This window comes from Bos grunniens, chromosome 19 (genome assembly GCF_055505025.1).
Source record: "Bos grunniens cultivar Pamir isolate PY7600 chromosome 19, Bosgru_T2T1.0, whole genome shotgun sequence".
NCBI classification, from domain to species: Eukaryota; Metazoa; Chordata; class Mammalia; order Artiodactyla; family Bovidae; genus Bos; species Bos grunniens.
Window position 1 is genome coordinate 24,979,104 of NC_141183.1, and position 23,633 is coordinate 25,002,736.

At 52.1% G+C, this 23,633-nt stretch overlaps 1 protein-coding gene across 6 annotated transcripts; it reads right to left on the reverse strand.

The window, feature by feature from the left end:
- Positions 1-13,219: 13,219 nt before the first annotated feature.
- On the reverse strand, positions 13,220-23,181 carry COPZ2 (coat protein complex I subunit zeta 2). Of its 6 annotated transcripts, none has more exons than XR_015147684.1 (10): positions 22,996-23,181; positions 21,850-21,924; positions 20,153-20,234; positions 19,367-19,458; positions 18,864-18,919; positions 18,090-18,167; positions 16,128-16,179; positions 15,493-15,531; positions 14,739-14,854; positions 13,220-13,549 (listed from the first exon to the last, which is right to left on the reverse strand). XR_015147684.1 is itself a non-coding variant. In XM_086358025.1 (9 exons), exons 3-9 carry the CDS (start codon positions 20,208-20,210, stop codon positions 13,502-13,504), a joined length of 423 nt encoding a protein of 140 aa, XP_086214151.1. In that variant the 5' UTR covers positions 20,211-20,234; positions 21,850-21,924; positions 22,996-23,181; the 3' UTR covers positions 13,220-13,501. The 6 variants fall into 6 exon arrangements, 3 of the variants coding, with proteins under 3 accessions (XP_086214151.1, XP_086214150.1, XP_086214149.1); XR_015147683.1 differs by lacking the exon at positions 22,996-23,181 and adding an exon at positions 22,885-22,971; XR_015147682.1 differs by lacking the exon at positions 22,996-23,181 and adding an exon at positions 22,576-22,712.
- Between the last annotated feature and the right edge of the window lie 452 nt (positions 23,182-23,633).

Genomic DNA, 23,633 nt, shown 5'->3' on the forward strand with positions numbered 1-23,633 from the left:
CCTGGGAAGCCCTATATTTAAAGTAATGCCATTTATATAGTTGGGACACTGCATGTTCAGTATTGGTGATCATGGAGCTTGTTTGAAAGGGTCTATAACCAAATAATATAACAGTCAACATGCATTGAGCACATAATAATCATCAGACACAACGCTCTACACTTTATGTGGATTATCTAATTTATCCCTTCCACAACCCAGTGATCTAGGAACAATTATAATCCCCATTTTAATGATGAGAAACTGGGGCTTAGAGAAGCTGACTAATTTGCCCATGGTCATCCAGCTAGTGAGTAGAATAACCAGGATTCAACCCAGATGGTTTGATTCTAGAACCCTGGCTCTCAACCACCATGCTACATCCACAAAGAAGGTAATCCTCCCACCCCAAGACTTTAAATAATGTTTGATGCTGATGATAATAAATAAACATTTTTTTCCAAGGAAAGTGGGGCTCTAATCTGCTCAAACAGCTTTTTAATGTTTAATAACTTCACTCTTGCAAAACTCTTTGGGTGTACACATTCAATCCTTTCATGAAAAGAAGATAAAATAAGCTGCAAAGTCATATTTGAATTTTGCCTGGTCTTTCAAGGGCTACTTTCTTCTTTTTGTTTTTTGGCACATGATAGTAGAGAGGAAGTCCCAAACCTCAGAACAATCTACATTTACAGACCGGCTCCAGTGTTTCTGAGTCCCAGGCCTGGCTAGAAATCTACAGTTTTCAGCTTCTGCCCAGCATTCCTAGTGGGTTGGGGCTGAGGAGGATTTGGTGGGGAGGAAGGAGGAGTAGGGTTGTGTTTTCTCATAATTGAGGTCAACTTTGGGGTTCCAATAGGGCATTCTGTTCCTTCTCCAGAAAAGAGAAGACAAAACAGGGTGCATTGTGTGTGTTCAGACGTGTTCACACAAGACACCTCAGCAAGGCAGGCCCTATCACAGCCAGCTGATGTCACCAAGAGAGGAGGGGAGGATGGAGGAAAGAAACAATAGGAGGAGAGACAAAGAGAGAGGGAGGGAAGATGGGGCAAACAGGAAGATGGCAAATACGGTGGAGGAGGGGGGAGCAGAGAGAGCACAGCAGAGGAAAGAAAAGAAGGCTATGCAGCCGTATTCCCTCCTCCCCTCCCCAAGTGACGGGCGAAAGCTTCTCTGCCTTCCATGCAATCCAGAGGGGACGTCACCCTCACCCTCCCCCTCCGGTGTTGTCTCGGCCCGAGGTTGCAAACAGGGCAGACTTGTAAACAGTTGATGAAAATTTCCTCGGGTTTCTCCAGGAGTTGCCCGTTTCCTGGGGCCATTCCTTTCCTTGCCACCCTCCGGGAGACCCCTCCCGGCAGACCCCAACCAGGCTCCAGCAGCCCCCCTCTCTCCTCCATTCCCCCAGCTCTCCAGAGGGGCTCGCGTCTCCCTGATGCGCTCCGGTCTCTGTCTGAGCCATCCATCAAGGGTGGCAGGCTGAGGGAAACATGAAAAAGAGCCTATTTGGCTATTAACATCCCCTCCCGCTTTGTTGTCTCTCTCCTCCCCACTCCCCTTCCAGCCCCCCTCCCCTCCCCTCCCTTTCCCCTTTTGCGGGAGACAAAACCAGACTGACAAGCTGAAGACTCAAACATTAATCAAACTGCGCTCCGGAACAACCTTTCCCTCGCATTAATAAATACATTTGCGGCCCCTCATTGGACAGTTGGCCTAATTTGTTTCTTTTTTGCGGGGTGGAGGGAGCAGCCGCGCCCGCGCCCCCCGGCTCCCAGCAGCCCAGTGCAAAGCAGATGTTCCGCAGCGGACGCGGAGCAGCGCCGAGCCGCGCGCCCCGGAGGCCGCGGTTGCCATGGCGACGGCCCGGCCGCCTGCTGTCGCTGAGCATGCTGTCTCGCCCGCTCAGTGATTACCTCCATCTCCGCAGCGTTCGCCATACGGCCCGGATTCTAATCAGATCCCCTCCCCCTCCTCCCTGCCTCCTGGCGGAGCCCACCCTCCTCTGGCCAGCCCACTACCCCTCCAGCTCCCACATCCTTGGGGCTCATTAAAAACTGGGGTACATCCTTGATAGTGCCAGGAAAGAGAAATGAGAGAGAGGAGGAGCTCTCCTGTGTTTAGGGACAACCGGCTCCCCTTGGGAAGAGGTTCTGTGCACCTGAGACCATCTTTGGTGGCCCTGGATTCCAGGGGTCCAGCTCCCAGTACTGTCCCCCAGAGACTCCTCCTCCCCTCCCTGCTTGGGTATGCGGAGGCAGGTCACTTGGGCTGAGAGAGGGAGAGGGGGAGATGAGGCAAGCAACCTAGTCCAGCTCCACCTGGGCAAGACTCTAACGTTCTGATTCTGAAAGTGCTAGGAACAATTTCTGCTGCACAGATTAGAGGTGAGGAGGGTTTCTGGAACAATCAGAGCATCAGTCCAAGCTGTGCATCTGTGTTAAACCCACTGGTTTCTCAGGCTAAGAGGAGGAGTAGAGAGGCATGTGTCTGCTACTCAAATGATGCAGGCCTGGCTTGAGTTGCTACTGCGGCTGCTAAGTCGCTTCAGTCGTGTCCGACTCTGTGTGACCCCATAGACGGCAGCCCACCAGGCTCCCCCGTCCCTGGGATTCTCCAGGCAAGAACACCGGAGTGGGTTGCCATTTCCTTCTCCAATGCATGAAAGTGAAAAGTGAAAGGGAAGTCGCTCAGTCGTGTCCGACCCTCAGCGACCCCATGGACTGCAGCCTACCAGGCTCCTCCGTCCACGGGATTTTCCAGGCAAGAGTACTGGAGTGGGGTGCCATTGCCTTCTTCATGGCTTGAGTTAGTCCCGTTACTTCCACCCCTTCCCCATCAATAGCCAGCACACTCTGCGCTCATCCAGACTGGTGGTGGGTAGGTCTACGGATGTCTCAGCTACATGCCTAGCAGGCAGCCTTGCGAGTGGTGCACATGAACCGTGTCCAGGCTTGGCAGTGGGTGAGGGGCCGTTGTGAGCCCTCAGGGCCTTGGGGTATCTGGAGAGCTCTCTGTTGGGCAAGGAGGGTCCTCTCCCTGAGACTTTGAGCCTTGTGACAAGATCCCAGACATCCCTGGCTTAAGGACAAACAGGGTAATAGCAGCCACAGGAAGAAGAGGACATGGGGGCTGGGGTGAGGCCTACATGGAAGCAGGGCTAAACATGTGGGACAGGGGGTGGATGCCACCTTCCAGGCTGGCTCACCAGCTAGGAAATCCAAGGGGCTTAGAGCAAAAAATAATTTTGCTTTAAGAGAAGGGGCCCCTCGGAGTGATAAGTGTTAAAGTCCTCATCTAGGCCTGGGAAAGCTCGCGCCAACACTCCCACAGCATCCAAAATGCCAGTCTCCACCCCCCCCCAACACCCCTCGCCCGGTGTGTTTGCTGTGAAGTCCTGAGCAGTGCCAACGAATGAGGAGAAATGCTACTTTGGGCTCTCTCTGTGCTCTCTCTCCTGAGTCTACCAGGAATCCACATGTTCAAGTCACATGTTCAAGACTGAGCACAATCCTTCATTTTACAGGCAAGAAAACAGAGACTTGGACAGAGAGCATAACTGGCCGGAGATCCCACAGCTCACAGAGTGGACGTGGCTTCGCTTTCTGCTGTGAGGCCGCTGCGGCCCCTCCCTTTCCCCTTGCAGAGGCCACTGCCTGGGAAACTGGTTTCCAAGAAGCACAGGCAGAATCCCAAAAATCTCAGGCCTTTATCAGCCCGACGTCACCCTGTCTCCTGAAGGCCTGTCACCTGAAGGCGCTCCAGTGAAGTGACAGTTCCCGTCAGCCTGCTAGCTCAGGGCCCCTCTGGGGGGCAGGGGGTGGCAAGGGAGCTTTTGCGGGCCCTCCCCCAGTCGATTGTCTGCAGCTCTGTCATTGTCTGTCTGTCACTCAGAAGTGAACCGGTCGGGGGGAGAGGTCAGGCTGGTTGGTGGACAGGGAGAAAGAGGCCTGTCCCTCTCAGAGAAGGGTGGGGAAGATGGGGGCAAGGCAGCTTATTCAACCGGCTCAGCCCACCCCCTCTGCCCGCCTTGGCTCCCCTAGGAAATTCCAGGCTTTGCTCATTTAGGACCAGGGCAGCAACTGTCCACAAAGACCCGTCTCTTCTCGCCAAGTGAAATCTTGAATCTCCACTGGAGATCTGCTCCCTTGTCCTGCCCTGTCTAGAAGGGGCTGCAAAGGCATCTAACTCAAACCTACTTGGAAAGGGGTCTCCTCGTGCCCCCCACTCCACACGACCACCTTCTTGACACTCCTGTGCTTGCCTGTGTCCCCACCCCCATCTGCCTCATCAGATCCCCCAGGTTCCACCCACTCCCACCCCCCAACTGTAATCCCACACAGATCCCTCCCCTCCAGAGCCCCTGTTCTCAGACTGCCCTGGCTTCCACTGTACACTGCTGTCTCCCCAGATTGTACGGTTTCCAGTCTCCCCTTGCTCCCCCTGCACACAAATCTACCTCCCCAGATTCAACTGTTTTCAGGCTTCTCTCTCTCTCTCTGCCCCCTGTACACGAACTATCTCTCCAGATCCTGCTGTTTCCAGGTTCCCCCATGTTTCTCCAGTACACAAATTGGCCTCCCTGGGTTCGGCAGTTTCCAGAACCCCCTTGCTCTCTCACTAGGCAGTTCCATTTCCCTAGATTCAGCTGTTTTCAGGCTCCCCTCATTTGCCCTGTACACAGATTCCTCTCCCAGGTTCTGCTGTTTCCAGGCTCCCCGACTTCCCTTGTACACGGATCAGTCCCTAGCTTATGTTGATCCCAGCTGCCTAAGAGATTCTGTAGGTTTAAGGAGAGTGGAAGGAAGAAGAGAGTCCGAAAGAGAAGGAAGATAAACATTGTCATCAGGGAAACTCCTTATCTCTCTGGTCACCCAGAGCTCTAAGCAACTTGTATGCAGTAGACTCAGCCTGGGACTCCCTTGAGCTGATCTGCGTTGGGACACCCCAAATCCCCCTTCCCTGCTGCTGCCCAGGGTCTCAGCTTTAAGCGAAGCCTTCTCTGAAGGGCCCATTCTTGAAGGGGTGCTTGTGCACACAGGAGGCAGGGCCGACAAGAGCCTTACCAAGTCTTGGGCTGTCTCTCAGCCCCAGGCCCCTGTCTCTCCCCTGCGACTTCCTTCTTGCCTTCCTAGGCCCTCTTTGTCTCTTTCCCACCAGCAACACCTAGGCTTCTCTCAACTTATTCGGCTAGAACTTAAAGGAGACTCCAAATGCACCCTGAGGATAAAAGGTGTTCAAAGCTAGAGACCTACACTTTTTTCCTTTCATTTTTTCAGGATGGAGTAGTATTACTCTCAGGTCCTAGAAATTCATCGTGTGCCTGGACTAGCATCCTGGCATGCTTTTACAGCCTTCCTAAACACTTGTGTTTCATCCTTGTGGCATACAGGAAGATGCCCTACATCCTAATCCTCACTGGGGGGAGGGTAGGGGCTGATGGCTCTGTTCTGCAAGGCTTTCCAGGGCTCTTACCTTCTCTGATTCACTTCAGTGTTGCCCCCAAAGCTTCTCCTGGAATCTGGGGATGTGTGTCTGTTCTCCATCTCCTTCCTCCACCCACACACCCACCCACACACCTAGTAGCCCGATCCTGGCCATTTTGTCCGTCCCGATGCCCCATCTTGCTGGCTCCAGCAAACATTCTGGGTTGACTGGGGAGCAAACAGGAAAGCAGGCCCACTGGCGCCAGGGCAGTGCTCTCACAGAAGAGAGAACTTTATTGAAAGTGAAGCCCACAGCTTTCCGACCTCTCTGCTTCTGCTCCCAGGACCCAGAGAGCGGCTTCAGTTTCCCCACCTGTCAAGCAGGGCTGACCCACCTGCCTATCTCACAGAGGTTGGGATGGCAAAATAAATTACGTATGTGAAGAAAACAGAATTCTTTTACAGAACCTGACAAGTGTGAGTTATTTACTTGAGTCTTATTTAAAGAAACCTGTACAAGGAGCTATTTTGTATATAAATTCTCCTTCCTTTCTTTGAAAGGAAACAAAGTTGATGACATTCATTTATTAATTTCATTATTAAAAAAAAAACAAACCACTATTGGGGATTTCTCTGGTGGTCCAGTGATTATGACTCCAGATTGCCAATGCAGGGTGCATGGGTTCGATCTCTGTTAAGGGAACTAAAATCCTACATGCCCCACGGCACAGCCGAAAAATTTAAGAAGTAAAAATAAAACCACTATCGGAGGTATTTATTTTTACTCCTGGAGTTGGAGTTATTGCACTTAGAATCTGTATAACCTACCTACAGACAGGTGTCAATACTCACTGAAATTTTAAGTCCCCACCAGGGACTTAAAATTTGTGAATTTCAGTGTGTGTAAATTATATCTCAATAAATCTGGTTGAAAATGAGCAAAGGAAAAGTCTATTGGGGTTTTGAATCCAGAAGCCTTGTTTTATTTTGTTTTAATTGCCCAGGAAGGCACTCCTTGTTGGGGGAACTCTGTGTATAAATGTTAGATTTTGAGGCTCTGCAGAGAGCACAGGGATATGGGGAGGTAAGCAGGGTTTCAAGGAACCCTTACTGCTGACCCAGCTCTGTGACTTCTTAGCTCTGTGACATTGACTAAATCATCCTTTGAGCTTCACCTTCCTCAGCTGTTCATTTCTTCTCCCAGAATTCACCCAACTTCCTTTTCCTATCTCCAAGTTTAGGCTTTTTTCAGTGTCAGCCCCTTCCCCAACTTCCAGCTGGAGTCAAATGGAGTCAAATGGAGTCAAATCTGGGGTGTTGGAAGAGAGGTCTGGTTTTGTGGACACTGTATTTATCAGGGGCCCTGTTTTCTCAGCATAACTGCCTCTAGTTCCTAGGGTCTCTCACCCTCTCTGCCCTTCAAGGTCCGCCCACCCCACCGACAGGGGCCAGGTTCTGCTCTGTGGTCGAGGGCGTCTCTCGAAATGGACTACAGAGCTCAGCTAGATCTGGTTCCTGCCGGCCTTTCTAAAGGCCTCATCTTGATCCCCCGCGGCCAGGAAGGAAGGATGTGGAGCTGGTCTTATGGCGCCATCTTCTGGACAGACCTGTGAGTCCATTCTACTTGCAGTCATTCAGAGAACACAGAGCTATTTTTTGGTTTTCAACGTTTTAAAAAATCTCATCCGCTTCCCCATAACCAAGTTCTGATTTCTGCCCTTTCTGAGCCATTTCTCAGGAGATACTGTACCAGAAGCCCTCTAACTTTCTGAACACAGGGCTGGATCCTCTGGAGGGGTAGTGTGTTAGGTGTCCGACCCTTTGCTACCCATGAATTGTAGCCTACCAGGCTTCTCTGCTCATGGAATTTTTCAGGAAAGAATCCTGGAATGGGTTGCCATTCCTTTCTCCAGGGGATCTTCCCAACCCAGGGATTGAACTGGGTCTCGTGCATTGCAGGCAGATTCTTTACCAGCTGAGCCACCAGGGAAGCTGGAGGGATAGGGATGATCCCTAATCCATCGAGACTCAGAGCAGCTGAGGCCGGTCTCTTTCAATCATTCTGTCAGTGAACCCATGTCTCCACATATGTCCCCATATGTCCCCAACATACCCACCCCAGGAATCCCTGTCAATCACTAAGAAGCTTTTCCCAGAGGCAGGGACATTGCCCCCATGACTTTCAGAGTTTTCTTCTATCCTCAGGTTTCCCTGGATGAGGGCTCATTGCACCCAGGAGAATAAGATGTGTATTTTCAATGCCTTAAAAATCAGGTGTCTGGACAAAGAAGCAGAAGCATTATATGACATGACGTTATATGTGGAATCTAAAAAGACTTGATGCAAACGAACTTATTTACAAAACAGAAACAGTCTCACAGACTTCGAGAATGAACTTAAAAGTTTGCCAGAGAGAAGGATGAGGGGAAGGGATAGTTAGGGAGTTTGGGATGGACAGGTACAGACTGACACTGCTACATTTAAAATCAATAACCATCAAGGACCTACTGTGTAGTACAGGGAACTCTGCTCAATGTTTTGTGGAAGCCTGGATGGGAGGGAGTTTGGGTGAGAATGGACACATGTATATGTATGGCTGAGTCCCTTTTCTGCTCATCTGAAACCCTCACATCCTGGTTAATCGACTATGCTCCAATACAAAATAAAAAGTTTAATTAAAAAGTCAGATGTTGGGATAAAGAGAAATTGTGGGCCTGGTCAAAAGGAATCAGATCTCTCGTGCCATTTCTTTTTCTTTCATTTGATGTATGTCTGTTTTTAGAGTGGATGTAGGTGAGGGTGATAAGGGGGCACCAAATACATAAGCTATAAAGTGGATTTATTATTTTTAAATTTTTTATTGAGGCATAGGTGATGTGTAATGTTACAGAAGTTTCGGGTGTACAACATAGTGATTCACAACTTTGAAAGATTATACTCCATTTATACTTATGATAAAACATTGGCTGTATTCCCTGTGCTGTACAATATGTCTTTGTGGCTTATTTATTTCATACCTAGTAATTTGTACCTATTAATCATCTGCCCCTATTTTACTCCTCCCCCTTTTCCTCTCCCCACTGGTAATAACTGGTTGATTACTTTACATTTTTTATTATGTATTTATTTTATTTAGGCTGTGCTGGGTCCTGGTTGCTGCGTGGGCTTTCTCTAGTTGCAGAGAGCAGGGGCTGCTGTCTGTGTGTGGTGCCCAGGCTTCTCACTGCAGCAGCTTCTCCTATTGTGGAGCACCGGCTCTAGAGCACATGGGCTCGGTTGTTGTGGCACACGGGCTTAGTTGCCCTGCGGTATGGGGGAAATCTTCTCAGACCAGGGATCGAACCCGTGTCCTCTGTGTTGGCAGGCAGATTTTTAACCACTGGACCACCAGGGAAGTCCAGTTTATTACTTTTTTAATACACCATTCAGAACAGAAATGTTAAATCATTTTCCCTAACGAAACAGTCCTTTTGGAAGCCCTTTTGTGGAATGATTGCCTGCAATTATCTAAATTAATTCAAAAGCACTAACTCTTCAAATTCTGAGTGGACTTGATTTTTGCAAGCTGTTTGGTGACAAGATGTGCAATCAAGCTGGATGGCACTGTTTAGATAAAGAATGGAAAGGGACCATAATGAAATGACTGCCTTCTGTGGGTCTTATGCTGACCCTAAATTCTTATTTCCCTTTTCGATAAGCATTCCATATTGCTGGCAGAGTTCTTTGCTTAAAATACTGAGCTGGTATCACTTAACTGCTTCAAAGTCTTTAATGGCTCCCCATCACCTTCGGGGAGAAGGCAATGGCACCCCACTCCAGTACTGTTGCCCGGGAAATCCCATGGACAGAGAAGCCTGGTGGGCTGCAGTCCATGGGGTCACACAGAGTCGGACACGACTGAAGCGACTTAGCAGCAGCATCACCTTCAGAATACAAACCAGACTCTGTGGTCCAAGAGCAGTGGGCAGTGGAGTCAGTCAGACCAACCTGGGTTTAAATCTCACCTGTGCCCTGAGGCAAACTATCCCAAATCCTGGGCCCTCAGTTGTAAAAATAAATCTAACAGCATCTACTTGGTAAGCCTGTTTTGAAGACAGTAGGATTTCTAAGGAACACAGATTAGTCAACTCAGTAAATGGCAGTAATTAGTTAGCATGCCATTCAACGCTGCCCTTGATCCCGTCACAACCTGTTTAGTGAGGAGTTTCAAGTCTGAACATATCCAGGCCTCCCCACAGAGATTTGCATCCTCCATTTCAGCTACATGTGCCTACCCGCAGTTCCCTAGACAGAATCTCTTCCGCTTTGCTTTGCTTACACTATTTCTCCCTTTACGGTGTCTCTTTCTCCAACTTCTTTCTGCCAAATACTACAAAACATAGTCTCTTGTGTCAACGTTTCTAATTGCTTTCAAGATGAACTGGAACAGCCAATTAGTAAATGTCTATTGAAATGACTTATTTCAAAAGAAACGTTATTTTACTTTTATTATTATTATTTGTGTTAATACTGCTTTTCTTACTGAAGAGCCTGTTCTGAGGGATAGCCCACTGGTCTGTATGTACAATATAAGGTCCACACATGTTTCACAATAACTCTCATTTCTGTGGCTCCTCATGGAAGATATTTTCCGGTTTTAGTTGATAGAGATGAGGAAGAGATTAGGAAACAGATGAGGACCATACAAATGTTGATGACAGGGTACAGTATGGCAGCCATTTGATTAATTTTTCTTTTGTCATGAAGTACGACTTACCTACAGGAAAGAACAAGTCTTAAGCACAAACTGAATTTTTAACACCATTCAGATCAAAATAAAGAACACAATTTGATTGCAAAAGGTATTTCTACCTTGAAATATCTGTCATCCCTTTTCTTCTTTCAATCCTCCACCCCACCCCACTGCCACCTCTGGGCCCAATCACTTGCCTATCAGTCTCTGTCCTCTTCTTTCCCTACTGCCTGGCTCCTGGCAAACACGCAAATATTTGAGTGAACGAAAGGAATGCGCGAATATCGTTAAATGATGGAGGCCCATGGAGTGAAAGTGAGGTCCGTAGGGTTGTGCCCAAAATGCTTTGGGTAAATGATTCAATTTTGCCTACATCAGGTTCCGGAATTAGAGAGTATCTATGAGAAATCAGGGGTAAGATTTTTTTTTTTTTTTTCTCTCTGTAGAGTTTAAAGGGAGATTAAGAGCACAGAAAGTCTGATCCTTTAACGCGATCTCCAGCTCATTCACCAACCCACTCCCAGGCCTGTCTGGTCCCGCTTTTGCCAAACTGAGCCACGAAGCAGACACCCACCCGGCCGAGGTCCAGTCAGCCGGGAGCCATCCATCATTGTCTGGATACGGGCCAATCAGACCAACTCAGCCTTCCTGCCAGCCAATGGCCGGAAAGCCGGGGACTGCCGGCTCAGTGTAGTATAAAGAGGGGTCCAAGGGCCTGGCGGTACTACCTCTGTGTCCCTAGCTCGGTCTAGGTGTGGATAGCGTCCCCCCCTACATCTGAGCCCCGGGCCAGTGTTTCAGTGTGCGCCCTCCGGCTGGGTTACTGACGTCCCCGGTGCCAATTCACAGAAGGAAATGGGGGCGCCCTGAAGTCCCTTACCCACAAATACTCGAGACCCGCGGGGTAGCCCACGAGGGCAGAAAGGAGCCCAGGGGTTGAGAGCAGACGGCGCCCCGACCCCCGCGTGCTGCGCGCCTCAGACCGCGCTCACACGGGAGAGCGGGGGAGGCAGGGCCAGCGGAGAGAACTTCCAGACAACCAGGCCCGCGGTTCTGGCGGCTCCGCGAGGCTGCGGGCGCCGAGAAGGAGCTGGGGGTGCAGTAGGCCTGTCCGCCTCAGCCCTGGGAGAGCCAGGCCTGCAAACTTGGGAGTCCCGGACCCCCATTCTGCCGGCGCTCCCCGGACCTCCCGGATCCCCTCCCACCAACCGAGGTTCCGCGCAACCGTCTGAGCTGCCCCCTCCCCGCCGCGGGTGTGGGTCGGCTGCTTCGCTGCAGCCCCCCTCCCCAGAGTCCTTTGGCCATAAAGGGCAAGGACACCTCTCTGGTTGCCTCTCCGCATTACCACGGCCCCTCTACTCATTCCTCCTAACCCAGTGTAGTCCCTTTGTGGGCGAGGGGGTCGGACGACCCTAGGATTGGGAGCGTGGGAAAGCCGCCTCTTTTCAGCGGTCCCGGCTCTGCAGAAACTGTCGTAAACATTTTAACTTTTCAGAGCCTCGGTGTGCTTGTCAGTAAAATGGGCAAGCACCGCATAGTCCACAGTATTCGGTGAGCCAGTTTGTGTGAAGTGCCGGGCCTTCCCATTCCAGTCCCTGCACAATTGAAATTGCAGGACCCAACTGGGCGCGAAGGGTTACTAGGAAGCGAATTTGCCCCTCCGGTTCTTGCGGTCATTTAGAGGCGGTGGATGGAGCCGGACACCGGATGAAGCCGAACATTAGCCAAAGTATTTCTGGAAAATCTCTCATTTCCCGTCGCCACACTGGCCCCTGAACTCTACAGCACTTAACTGCACAGTTTTGTTTTTTTTTTTTCCTTTTTCAGGGTTGCATTATTTATTGGAATGGTTGTGTACAAAGTGTTTATAATCTGTTTGTTTATGTAACTATTATTTTCTCTAATTACAAAAGTAGGCAGGCCCATTTACAAATATCCATTGTAGAGAGTTTTTTTTATAATGTAGGACTTGCCGACACGCAGGGACTGCTTCTACTAACACCCAGGGTCTATCATTTTCAGCAGCGGCAGGCGGAAATTCATGAGCAGTGCCTGCAGCGGAGCTCGCAGGGCGGTTCCCACCCGCTGGTTGCTAGGGCACGGCCCTGCTGCTGAATTTGGAGGCTAGCGATTAACTCGCGGGAGCAGGGGTCTGTCCCACCCTGGGGGCGGAGTTAGTAGGGGGCGCGGGACTCGGAGGGAGCGCGTCCCCCGCCTTTCCCTCCAGGTGGCGCTATAGGATCGTGGATAAAGTCGCGGGACCCGGCTCCCCGCGGCGGTGGGCGCCTAGGGGCGGAGCCAAGGCGGGGCGTGAACTTGCATCTGCAGTTGGCTCTGGATCTGGGGAAACTAGCGATCCCGGGCCGAAAGTTATCGACACTCTGAGGGACTTCTATACGCCACGCAGAAAAGGGAAAAGGGGGAGGTTCTGGAACAGGGAGAGAGAAGAGGAGTCGTGACCCCCGAAAGTCACTCGATCTTTCTCATCTGCCTATAGGATCCCTCTCCTGTACCTGCAATTCTTCTCACCCTCGGGCGCGCTAGGTGCTCTGGACACAAATGCAAGGTGGGAGCTGGGTCGGTGTCTCCTCACCCCTAATATCTGGGCCTAGCCAGGCTTGCAGCGCTCTAGTACCCAGGGTATATGCCAGCATTGGATTTCCGCGGCAACTTCCCGGGCAAGCCAAGAAAAACAGGCGTGCTGTTCCTCAGTTTGTCCAGAGGAAACCTTTACGCCCTTCCCTTCTGGAGACTGAGAATGGAAAAAGTGAGTTGAAGAATCCCAGTGCGGCCACCACGTGTAGTATCTTTTGCTCTTTTCTTCCCAAATGCACCATTTCTCCCATTGTGACTCTTTCACCCTGTCACAATCATACCTAGCCCTCCACACCACGTACAGGGCCCCAGTGTCAGTGACGCACCGCCTCACTTAAGTTAAATCGTCTCCTTTCCCTTCACCCACTTCCTCCCCAATCACACAGCCACAAAGATACACCTAGTATTGGGCATCCGGAAAATGCCACAGAGTGCAGAAGCCCTTATCAGAACACACACACACTTTCCAGGGCAAAAGAGAAAGAGACCATTGGCAGGAGACAAAAGCTGGTTTATTTGGGCTCTGGGGCCAGGGATGCCTAAGGTGTGAGTTAAGCCAACTCAGCTGGTTGTCAATGCCCAAAGGGCAGGCCAGGGGAGGGAGAAGGGGTGACTCAGTATTGAAGCCAAATCTCTGCATTTCAAGTCCCTGGCCGGAGACCTCGGGAGTCAGTTCTGGGAGGGCATGGGTTTCTAGTGTTCCCTGGGGTCTCTGTGCTTTTGCTAGGATTGGGGGAATGGTCTGGGGGCAGGAGCCTTGAATGCACAGCCTTCATTTCAGTAACGACCATTTAATTTGTTCCTTGGCAGACTGAAGAACCTGGGGAGGGCGGGGTGTGGAAGGTTGAGAGAATTACTGGGTGGAATTCAAGTACATTAAGAGTGCAGTGGCGGGTGGGGGGGATACATGTCCTGGCGATCCCCAGTCACTAGGTGGCAGCAGCTCATCTCTGCCTGCTTTAAGGGGGGCTGGGCCATCAAGACGGAAAGAGCCGCCCAAACTGGCTGCAGCCAGCAACCAGCCCAGATGGGAGCTGGCCCAGCCTGCCCTCTGTTTCCAGCATCTGCAGCCCTGGGTGTGGCAGCAGGCTTGTCTCCCCCACACCATGCCATGCAAGCTTCCACCCGCAGTGCCACGTCCAGGCAGAGGCGGGCCCAGGCCTGACACTTCCTGTGCCCAGACACCTCAGCAAACCCCTAGCTCTAGCTTTGGCTGGCAGTAAGTCCTCAACACCCCACCCCAAGCTGCTGCTGATGTGGCACAGCTGGCAAAGGGCTCCTGGGCAGGCTCTGCAGAAGGCCACCTGCACTCAGATGTGTTCACTTTCATATCCTGCTGCGAAACCACCTCAGCCCCACATTTACACAGATCCATGCAACTGTGCACACACCATGCAAACACGGTGCAGACCCCACCTATGTCCCTTAGATTGTCCCTCCAGCCATCCAGCCTCACTCCCACCGCAAGAAGGCTGATCCCACACTGTATGTCCCTTCTTCCTGCCCACTCCCCCTCCTCTCTCAGGGACAGCCTGGACCTGGAGTTCTCCTGCAGTTCTCAGTAAAGATCTACCTTTCTCCTTATTTCGTCTCCCATTCACTACCTGCACATCCCTTGGTGTTTACTCAAGACTTCCATTAAAAGTGCTATGTCTTCATTCTTTCCCCCATGGAAAACAGGATGTATGCCAAGAGCTTTCCATGCTTTAGCTCGTCTAATTTTCATAATAACTCTATAAGGAGTGTCCTGTGATTATGCGAGGCCCAGAGAGGTAGAATAACTTGCCCTAGGCCACCCAGCTTGTAGGTGGTAAGGCAGATGCGTCCTTTGGATGACTCACACCAGCGCCCCTGTTCTTATCTGCTCTGCTTATTGCCCCTTAACCTCTTTAGCCCTTAAAGTTGCCATGTGGCTGCATTCATCTCATCAGGGTAGGAGGAGGCAAGGAGAACTGGGAAGGGAGAGGCCGCGTGAGCATGAAGGGCAGGTACAGCAAAGGGCACCACACCTGGAGCCCCACACGGAATGGCATGGGCCCATCTCAGCGTTGGCCACTACAGCACGAGGTAGTTAGTGCCAGGGCAGGAAGCTCCATAAAAGCAGGATTAGTCTGGGCAGAGAGACCTGCGGGCAGACAGAATGGAGGTCAAGCCTGACAAGTAGGAAGTTTGAGCAGCCGGGAAACCAGTCAGGCCGTAGATTTGGAAACCTCAGCCCTATCCCACATGCACCATCAGATAGGACCATGCAGGGGACTGGCGGGCATGGACTTTTCCACACTCAGGGACAAGGTGCAGCCCAAACTGGTTGTGCGAGCGGTGAGAATGAGATCCCACGGTGGATTTAAGTGTCCCTTAACAACCTCAGTGTGGACCCTAAAGAGCAGGGGTGAGGGGTTAGAAGAAAACTCCTATTTGGGATCCTTTCCAGAGGCCTGAGCCCCCACACTGCTTGGGGAACAAGTGACCCAGCCATCTCCAGCGTGGGTAGCTCCTCCTGGGCTTTGACCCAACTACACCCAGCTAGGAGATAAGGTGAACTGCTGGGAAGGCATCATCATTTATTAATACCCAAGCTCCACATTACCATGGGGACCCTGGCAGCCTCCAGTGGACTGTCTCCAAGAGGTGGCCTGACACAGTCATCCCTTCCCTCCTGCATCCCTGACTTCTCTGCCTGGAGAGCCCCACTGGGTCCCCCTGGGATGCTCTGTTCTCCTCCCTCTAGCCCATCTCTGGCCAAGGTAGATGGAGAGGGCCTACCTGGGCCACACTGTGTTCCGTCAAGCCGCTGTCATCCGCCTATGGGGGAAGCAGAATCAAGGTGGTCAGGCCAGGGCGAGGGTAGCGGGTGACGAAAGACAGGTGAGAGAAAGGGGCTTGTGGGTGGTGAGTGGATGCTGTGATCAGGGGATCCAGAACTGCATGTGTATCACTTAGGGGAAGTTCTAGAGCCCTTGGAAACCAGCATCCTCAGGGATGTCTCTGGGACACGGTGGGTGGAGAGTGTGGGGGATTAAAATGACCTTCTCATCCAGACATGAGAAGCCAAACTGGGTGGGGAGATTCCATCTCTTCCCCTCCAAGGCCAAGTTCAAGGCAAGGCAGCCACCAGGTGTCTCTGTGAGGATTTATTTATTTCCTCAGTCTGTACTTCCCACCAGGGAGGATGGTGAGGTATTTGTAATTGGCCAAGGGAAGAGGACAGAGATCTCTTTTACTGGCTGACATCCCTCCAAACTGCTGCTCCCCTCCAGAAGTGCATCAACCCAGTGGCTGCTTCTGCTAGAGGAGCTTGGGTTCCCTTTGCCCAGACACAGGGAAGACAGGAAGTACAGACGATGGGAAGGGGAGCCTGGAGGAGATGGGAGTAAGGGGGGATGCAGGATGACTCTTACCCTAAAATTCACTTTCTGGATCACTTGCTGGGGGTCACTTTCCAGAATCACGCTACAAAGTGAGAGAAATGAGGAGGAAAATCAGCCCCATGCTTTCCTTGGACTCTGCTCCCTGCTAAGCCCTTTGCTTCCCTGCCATATTCTGCAACATCCCCGCTCCAAGGTACTTGGCCCACCCATACTCCTCAAGCCAGAACTCTCCCTCACCACGGAGCCCTGATTCTCACATACTTTGTCATCACTGGGCAAACACTTGAGAGATCAGGTCAGGGTAGTCCAGTCTAGATCGATCAAGTTGTCAAAAGCAGGGGCTCAAAAAGTGAGAGCTCTACAAAGTTCACTTCACCTCTGGGATGAAAGGTTGGATTCAGAAGCAGTGAAGGAAGAGAAGCCCCCTGGGGTTCCTATCTGGTTTCACTATTATTTTCTGCCATGGGGTTGTGCTATACGTGAAAGAAAAGGAACTGCAATATCAGAATCTACCTTCCCTTTTTTTTTAACTTCCCTTTTGACAGACCCAATTATGGAGGCATTTCCCGGCTAGTTGGCACTCTTTGATGATGCCCTGGGGGGTGTGCAGGGGGAAGAGTTGGTCACTGTGGGTGAGAAAGGGTCCACAGGAACTGAGTGACCGCTCCTCCTCACCCAGTGAGCCTCCTATAGGGCAGAAGGAAGTGAGAGACCTTCTCTCAGGCTCATCACAGGGGCACCTGTAGCCTGAAGTCCCTCACGAGAGGTCCTTTACAGCGACCATTCCAGGCCAAGGTTCAGGACCAAATGTTGCTTCCACGAATGCTTCCCTGTTTTCTAGAGGTACAGATGGGAAGCTGATAAAACTTACAATCTCCCTTGTGAAAGCCCTGCACCTCATTTTATATTTGTAACTGTGTTTCTTGAAGAAGTTCCACACCAAATTTTATATACAACTTTTATATTCCACAAAACCTGGTCTTATTTCCCTCACTGTTGGGTCCTAGCAATTAGCACAAGGCCTTGCAACAGCAGCAGCAGGCAGTCAACAGACAAAGAGGAAAGGAGGGAGGGGTGGCGGGAAGAACCCCACAGCACCCCATGTCCCGGGGCCCCTGTCCCCCAGCAATGTGCGTCAGTGCCACGGGAAGAGCACAATCTCTGGAAACATGCACAAGTTTTAGATCCTGGCCCTGCCATCCCCTAGTCATGTAACCTTCGGCAAGTCACTTAAATCTCTGAGCCTCTGTTTCCTCATCCATTAAATGCATGTAATCACAGGCATGTGGATGTCTCACAGGTGATCCGTTTCCATTATCCTTTGCCCCAGAGCCAGAACTTCTTTTTCTCCCTGAATATTGCCCAATCCCCCCTTGGAAATTCACTAACCAACTTCTCATAAGAGCTCCCAGCTTCCTAAGACTATAATCTTACACCAATAAGAGGAGATAAGATTTACTGAAGGAGAACTATGAACTTCACCTGCATCACCTCATTTAATCCCACATCCTTTAAGGCAGTTTCCTTATTGTCTCCATTTCAAAGCTGGGGAAAGGAAGGAAAATAAACAGCTAGCCCAGGTCATGCATGCAGTTGATGCTAGAGTGAACCTCTAAGAGCAAGAGGTGTAGCTGCCGCAGGGCTCTGCCTGAATGAAGTCTTTCCAGGAAGGGCGGGTGTCTGTGTTGCCTGCTTCTCCTGGGCATTGGAGAGCAAACCATTCCCTCAAAACCTTGCCTGGTCAACAGTCAGCCATAGTTTGACATCAGATTACTTTCTTGTGTGCTTGACTTTGGCTAACATTGAAGTCAACTTCCATCATCATGAGTGGGCTTGGGGGATGGGATCACAGGGAATATGCTGGAGAAAGGGAGGGAGAAGCTGGCCAGAGAGCCAACAACATGCTCGGTGCAACCTAGAGCTGACGACCCTCAAGGCCACCTCCCACTGTGAAGGTTCCTGACTAGTCCCTTTTCCTCTCCCACTCCTCACCCGCCATCCACAATCTCATCCACCACCAGGAAGGCTCCGTCCATGTTCTCTAGCAACCAGCGCTTCTCCACGTTCTTCCTGAAAGAAGACACAGCTCTGGAACCTCCCTGTGGCATGGCCGGGAGGAGCCAGGTCCTTGCCTTAGTGAGGTGGACCTGCTCTCTCCAAAGACTGCCTCATTCCGCACCCTCCAGCCCCTGTCCCCCCACAAGCACAGGGAAGGAGAATGTCAAGGGGAGTGAGGGTGGCACCTGGGCAAGGGATTCCTGAGCAGAGGACAGGTCTGCTTCCTTCGGCCCCTCATGCTCAACTCTACCCACGCTGCCCCCGCCGCTTTGGGCACTGATCCTATTTCCACCCTAAAGCACTTCAGGTACTACAGCGCTATTGTAGTTACACATGTCAACTGTGAACACTTATTTTTGGTTATCCGAGTTTGATTTACCCAGGCCATGTTCACTGGAGAAGATACCAGATCACTCAAAGGGAATGGAGGGAAAATCACCCTGAGCACCAAGTCAAAAAACCTTGAGCTTGAATCTTGGTTCTGATATAAACAACCTGTAACCTCAGGCAAATCACTTAGCTTCTCCAGACTTCATCTTCTGGCCATACCATTGTTTGATCAGGTAAAGGGCAGGGGCCTTGCAGGAAGTTGCTCTGGCTCCAGATTTCATCTTGTGGAGACTTAAGGAAAAAGCAGGGAACCATCCTGCCTGTGATGTACCAAGGTCTGGGGGATGGGAGCCTTGGAGGACAGAGGACCTCACTCACCTTAGGACGTGGTTCAGGGACTCAAACAGGCAGGTGAGAACAGACATGAGCATCAGCTGGTGAGGAGTGGATATGGGAGGAGGAAAACAAGAGAGACTGAGGTTGAGAAGGCCAGAGGAAACCTCAGAACCTGACTGTTGGACAGCTGCCCCTCTCTAGGGAGGATAAGGCTGGAGCCTGGCTGCAACTTGACCTGAGAGGGTACCTCCCCGTGTTTGAACTGGGAAGCACTGGAGTGCCTGCTGTAGGACACTGAATACATCCTTCTCCAGTGATGTATAATAGAGACAGAAGCTCCCGGCAGAGGACTCCTTCTGGTACCCAAGGAATCGGAGGGGTATCATGGATATGCATTGTTCCAGAAAGAACCATTCTGGAGGCTTCCAGTTCCCCAGAGTCTAGAAGCAGGGATACCAAGGGTGAGCCGCCCAGCTTCTACCCCAGACTCCAAGCCACTCCCCCACAGAGAGACCCTCCTTGTCTCCCCAACCTCCTGAATTCACCTCGTTCTCGTAGGATGAGCCCACCACATACAGGAAGAGGTCAATGCTGCTCTTGTAGACAATGGTCATGCCCCCGAAAAATGCAATCTCACCTAGAAGAGAAACGGGGTCTCAGTTCTGGTCACCTCTGCCTGGCCCCTTCTGCCCATCTCCAGCTCTGCACCTCTCCCCCTATTTCCTTCTTCTTCCCAAGAACACTTGCAAAGGAAATTCCAGTCCAGCCCAGTGGTTAGGACTCTGTGCTTTCATTGCCAAGGGCCGGAATTCAATCCCCAGTCTGGGAACCAAGATCTCACAAGCAGTGGCCAAACAAAAAAAGAATCCTTGCAAAGACTAGAACCCTTGGAAAGACGGGCACTAGGGACACTGCCATTGGGCTACTCTGTGTCCCTGCTCCAACCCTCTACTTCATTCCTAGCACCTGACTGCCTCACTCTGAGAAGTCAACAAACCTGGTTTAAGGCTGACCTTTCACCCACATGTGCAATGCCTCTGACCCCCAGGCTGGCGGTGGCCTCTTCCACTGAGAGGACTCCAGGCATGCCAGAAGCAGGTAGGTGGGAGCAGATGGCGGTAGGGGGTGGGTGTGTGTGTGTGCTGGTGATGGGGAGGAGGGTGAAGGTTCACCAGAAGGGAAAAGGGAACAGCTGGGAAGGGGAGGAAAAAGCACCTCTGGAGAAAAGTGAATGGCCTGTGGGCACATGAGGCCGACAGGGACAGCTGCGTCCAGGCGGAGATGACGGTGTGCATCTGAGGGTTCTGTGCAAGGAAGAGGAGGACACTTACTGTCAGTTCGGCTGGTCTTGTTGAAGACGTTTTTCTCGAAGGCCATCTGCTCTTTCATGGAGGGGAATGTGTCATCATAATACTAGGAGGAAAGGAAGGAGAAAAAGTGACAGCTGTTCCACAGGATCTGGCTCCTCCCTGGATGGGTGGCAGGGTGCTGGCCAAGTGGGACTCTGCTGCCATGCCCCCTCTCCTCTTGACTGCCCTCTACGCCTGTCTGCTATTTCCCCCTAAACACAAATTCTGAGCAAAGAAAGTCATAAAAAGTAGAGGAATTTTGAGGCCTGCTTTTGGAGTCCTGTCCTGATTTCTTGGAGGCCTTTGTGCATTCAGCAGATGGCTGGGGCGGTCACTAGGCCACATTGTTTCTACACTAACCTGAGTCTACAGGAAAGAAGGCAGAGCCAGGGGCTCTTTACCACAATAATATCATAACAGCTATTTTATTATCCACATTATATGGATGGGGTAACTTCCCTGACACCTCACAGTTTAAGGGACAGAGCTGGGATGCAATGCCAGTGATGGTCTGACTTCAGACAGGATTATGGTGAAGATCCCCTGAGAAGGAAATGGCAACCCACTCCAGTATTCTTGCTTGGGAAATCCCATGGACAGAGGAGCCTGGTGGCTACAGTCGCAAGAGTTGACATGACTTAGCAACTAAACAACAATGACAACTATGGTGAAGATGAACTCTCTAAGGGAGAGTTCCTGGCACACACTGCCTAACGAAATCAATGTTGTTTTGTTGGGTTTGATAAGACTCTCTCTCTGACTCAGTTCCTGCATTTGCACATGGATGTGATCTGCCAGGAGGAGGCCCTGGAACCTCTGGTTGCTGAGCTACCTCTGACCATCTGCTAGGGCAAGGGACGGTCAGCTCAGCTTCCATTTTATGAATGTAGATTTTGCCATCTAGTGCCCCATCTGCAGGCAAATTAGTGGTCTCCCTGCCAGCCACTGTTGTGGTCAACAGGCTCACTGCAATGTCATGAAGACAAAAAGTTTCAGCCTAAACAATCTAAAAAGTCTACATTGCATTTCATAGCTAGTTTAGGTGTCACAGCCCCACTATAGTTAATTGTGTTGATGGTAGGTATTTATTTTTGGATCATTCTAGTTTGGTTTGTCCTGGCCATGATCACTAGCATATTTACCAGATAACTGAATAGTTGGTGCAGAGAAAATCATCCTCCTGAGCTTCAAGTCAAAATAGCCGAGTTTGGATCCCTCGCTCTGATATTAGTACCTGTGACTCCAGGCAACTCTAGCTTTTCTAGACTACCTTTTCCTCATTTATGAAAGAGTTGGATTAAAATCTGGGCTATAAAATCCTATCTGTTCTAAATCCTTAGTGTTTACCAAGCTGTAAAAGCAAAGCAGAGGGTACTTGTTCAGAATTGGGGGACCAGGAATCCAGGGTCCCAGGCCAGTGTAAAGGACGGTGAGAAGACATTCTGGGGAACATGAGTAGAAACAGAACAGACAGCCCCTCCCCGCTTTGGGGGCCAGCAGTCTGACAAGGCAGGAGGATGGACAGGATGACCTTTGGAGGGGTCTCAGCTGGGCTGCTCTGTGTTGCAGAGCCCACAGTGGGGTCTCTCCTGCCAGGTGAGTCAGCTGGGTGGGGACTTCTGGACTTGGGCCTGTGGCACAGTGTCTTCAGGGGCCCTCCGGTGAGGGTGGGAGGTTACCTTGGCCAGCAGGCGGTGTCCGTCATTATCTAGGATGAAAACGGCCTTGATAGTGTAGAGGGAAGGTTCCTGCAACTGACACGGGGGAGAGCTTTGTTGGCCCCTAAGCCAGCGCAGACCCGTGTCATTGGCTCTACGGGATCTGCTGATCCCAGGAGTCCATCCTCAGGCCAGCGACCCCAGCCCCAAAAGTCCACAGCTGGTTCCGGCCCAACCCTATGCCACATGGACCACTCCGGTTCCCGCTCCCCTCCCAGGCAGATATCCCACTGCAGGCCCCGGGTGGGCGCTGTGCCCATTGGGTGCAGAAGGTCCGTCCGGGCCCAAGTTCTGTCATGCACTGACTGCTCCAGAGCCCGAGTCGGAGTGTATCACAGAACCTGGGCCGGGGGGACAGCGGCGCCGAGCTCCTCCAGCGGCCCCCGGCGCCCTGGCCCGTCGGGCTCCAGAAGCACACACGTCAGCCCGCCGCCGGGGCGGCCCCGCGCTCCCTAGCCCTCCGGGAGAGACGCAATCCAGCCCGGCCGAGTCGTCCCCCGCCCGCTCCGACAGCTCCAGAACTTCGCCCACGCGGACGCCGCACCGGCCTCCTCCCGAGTCAGCGCGGAGGAACTTTTCTGCCGCGCGGGCGCCGCCCCTCCCAGGCCAGTCCCGGCGGCACCAAGTTCCCCGGCGCCCGACCCGTGAGCTGGCGCCCCCCGGCCCCCGGCGCCGCCCGCTCCGTACCCGCAGCCCCGCGGGCTCCCCAGCTCGGGCGGGCGGCGCCGGGCCCCCAGTCGGGGCGGCCGCGGCCCCCTCCCCCGGGTGCGGACGTGGCCAGGCCTCTGGCCGCTGCATTCCGCTCGCTGCCTCGCGCTGACAGCGCCGCCCCGCCCCGCCCCGCGCCCCCCGGGCCGCCGCCGCTCCTCCCCAGCGGCCGCCGGCCTCGCGCCCGCCCCTCTCAGCCCCTCCGCGCGTGTCCTTCCTTTCCCCGAGGCCCTTCCCTCCTCGCCCTCCCTCCTCTCCCTTCCCGCCCTCTCCGCCCTGCGCTCACACCCCAGCTCTCCTCCTCCTGGCTCTCCTTCCCCTCGCCCTCCTCGGCCCCTCAAAGCCCAGAGCTCCTGGCATCCTCAGTTTCTCCCGACCGGCCCCCTTTCCCTCTCCTGCCTTCTCTCTGGCTTGTGGGTTTGGTTTGCACCGACGTCCACAGGCTGCCCTGAGGCCGTCAGAAAGCACAGGCAAAGTCCAGTTTGTCTCTGGACTCCTGGTAGGTACCGTTGGCACAAACACATCAGGTCATCCTTTGGACTTCAGAGACAGGTCCTAGCAGCGGGAGCAGATGAGGACAGCTCTAGAGAGACCCCTCTATGCAGTAGAGTTTCTCCCATGCCTCTCCCGCCACTTGGGGAAGGGGGTCATGGCGCCCGGACACCTCTGCAGACACGGACACAATCTGAAATGAGACAGATACCCAGCAGTTCAAATGTTCCACCTGTGAATGGCATCAGGCTTTGCCATGCTTTGGTTCCTTTGGCCTAGGTATAGTAGGTGGTTTAATCACTATGTCGTGTCCGACTCCTTCAAACCCAAAGACTGTAGACCCCCATGCTCCTCTGTCCATCAAGTTTTGCAGGCAAGAATACGGAAGTGGGTTGTCATTTCCTTCTCCAGGATCTTCCCAACCCAGGGATTGAACTCTTATCTCCTGCATCGGAAGCAGATTCTTTATCCCTGAGCCACTGCTGCTGCTGCTGCTCCTGCTAAGTCGCTTCAGTCTTATCCAACTCTGTGCGACCCCATAGATG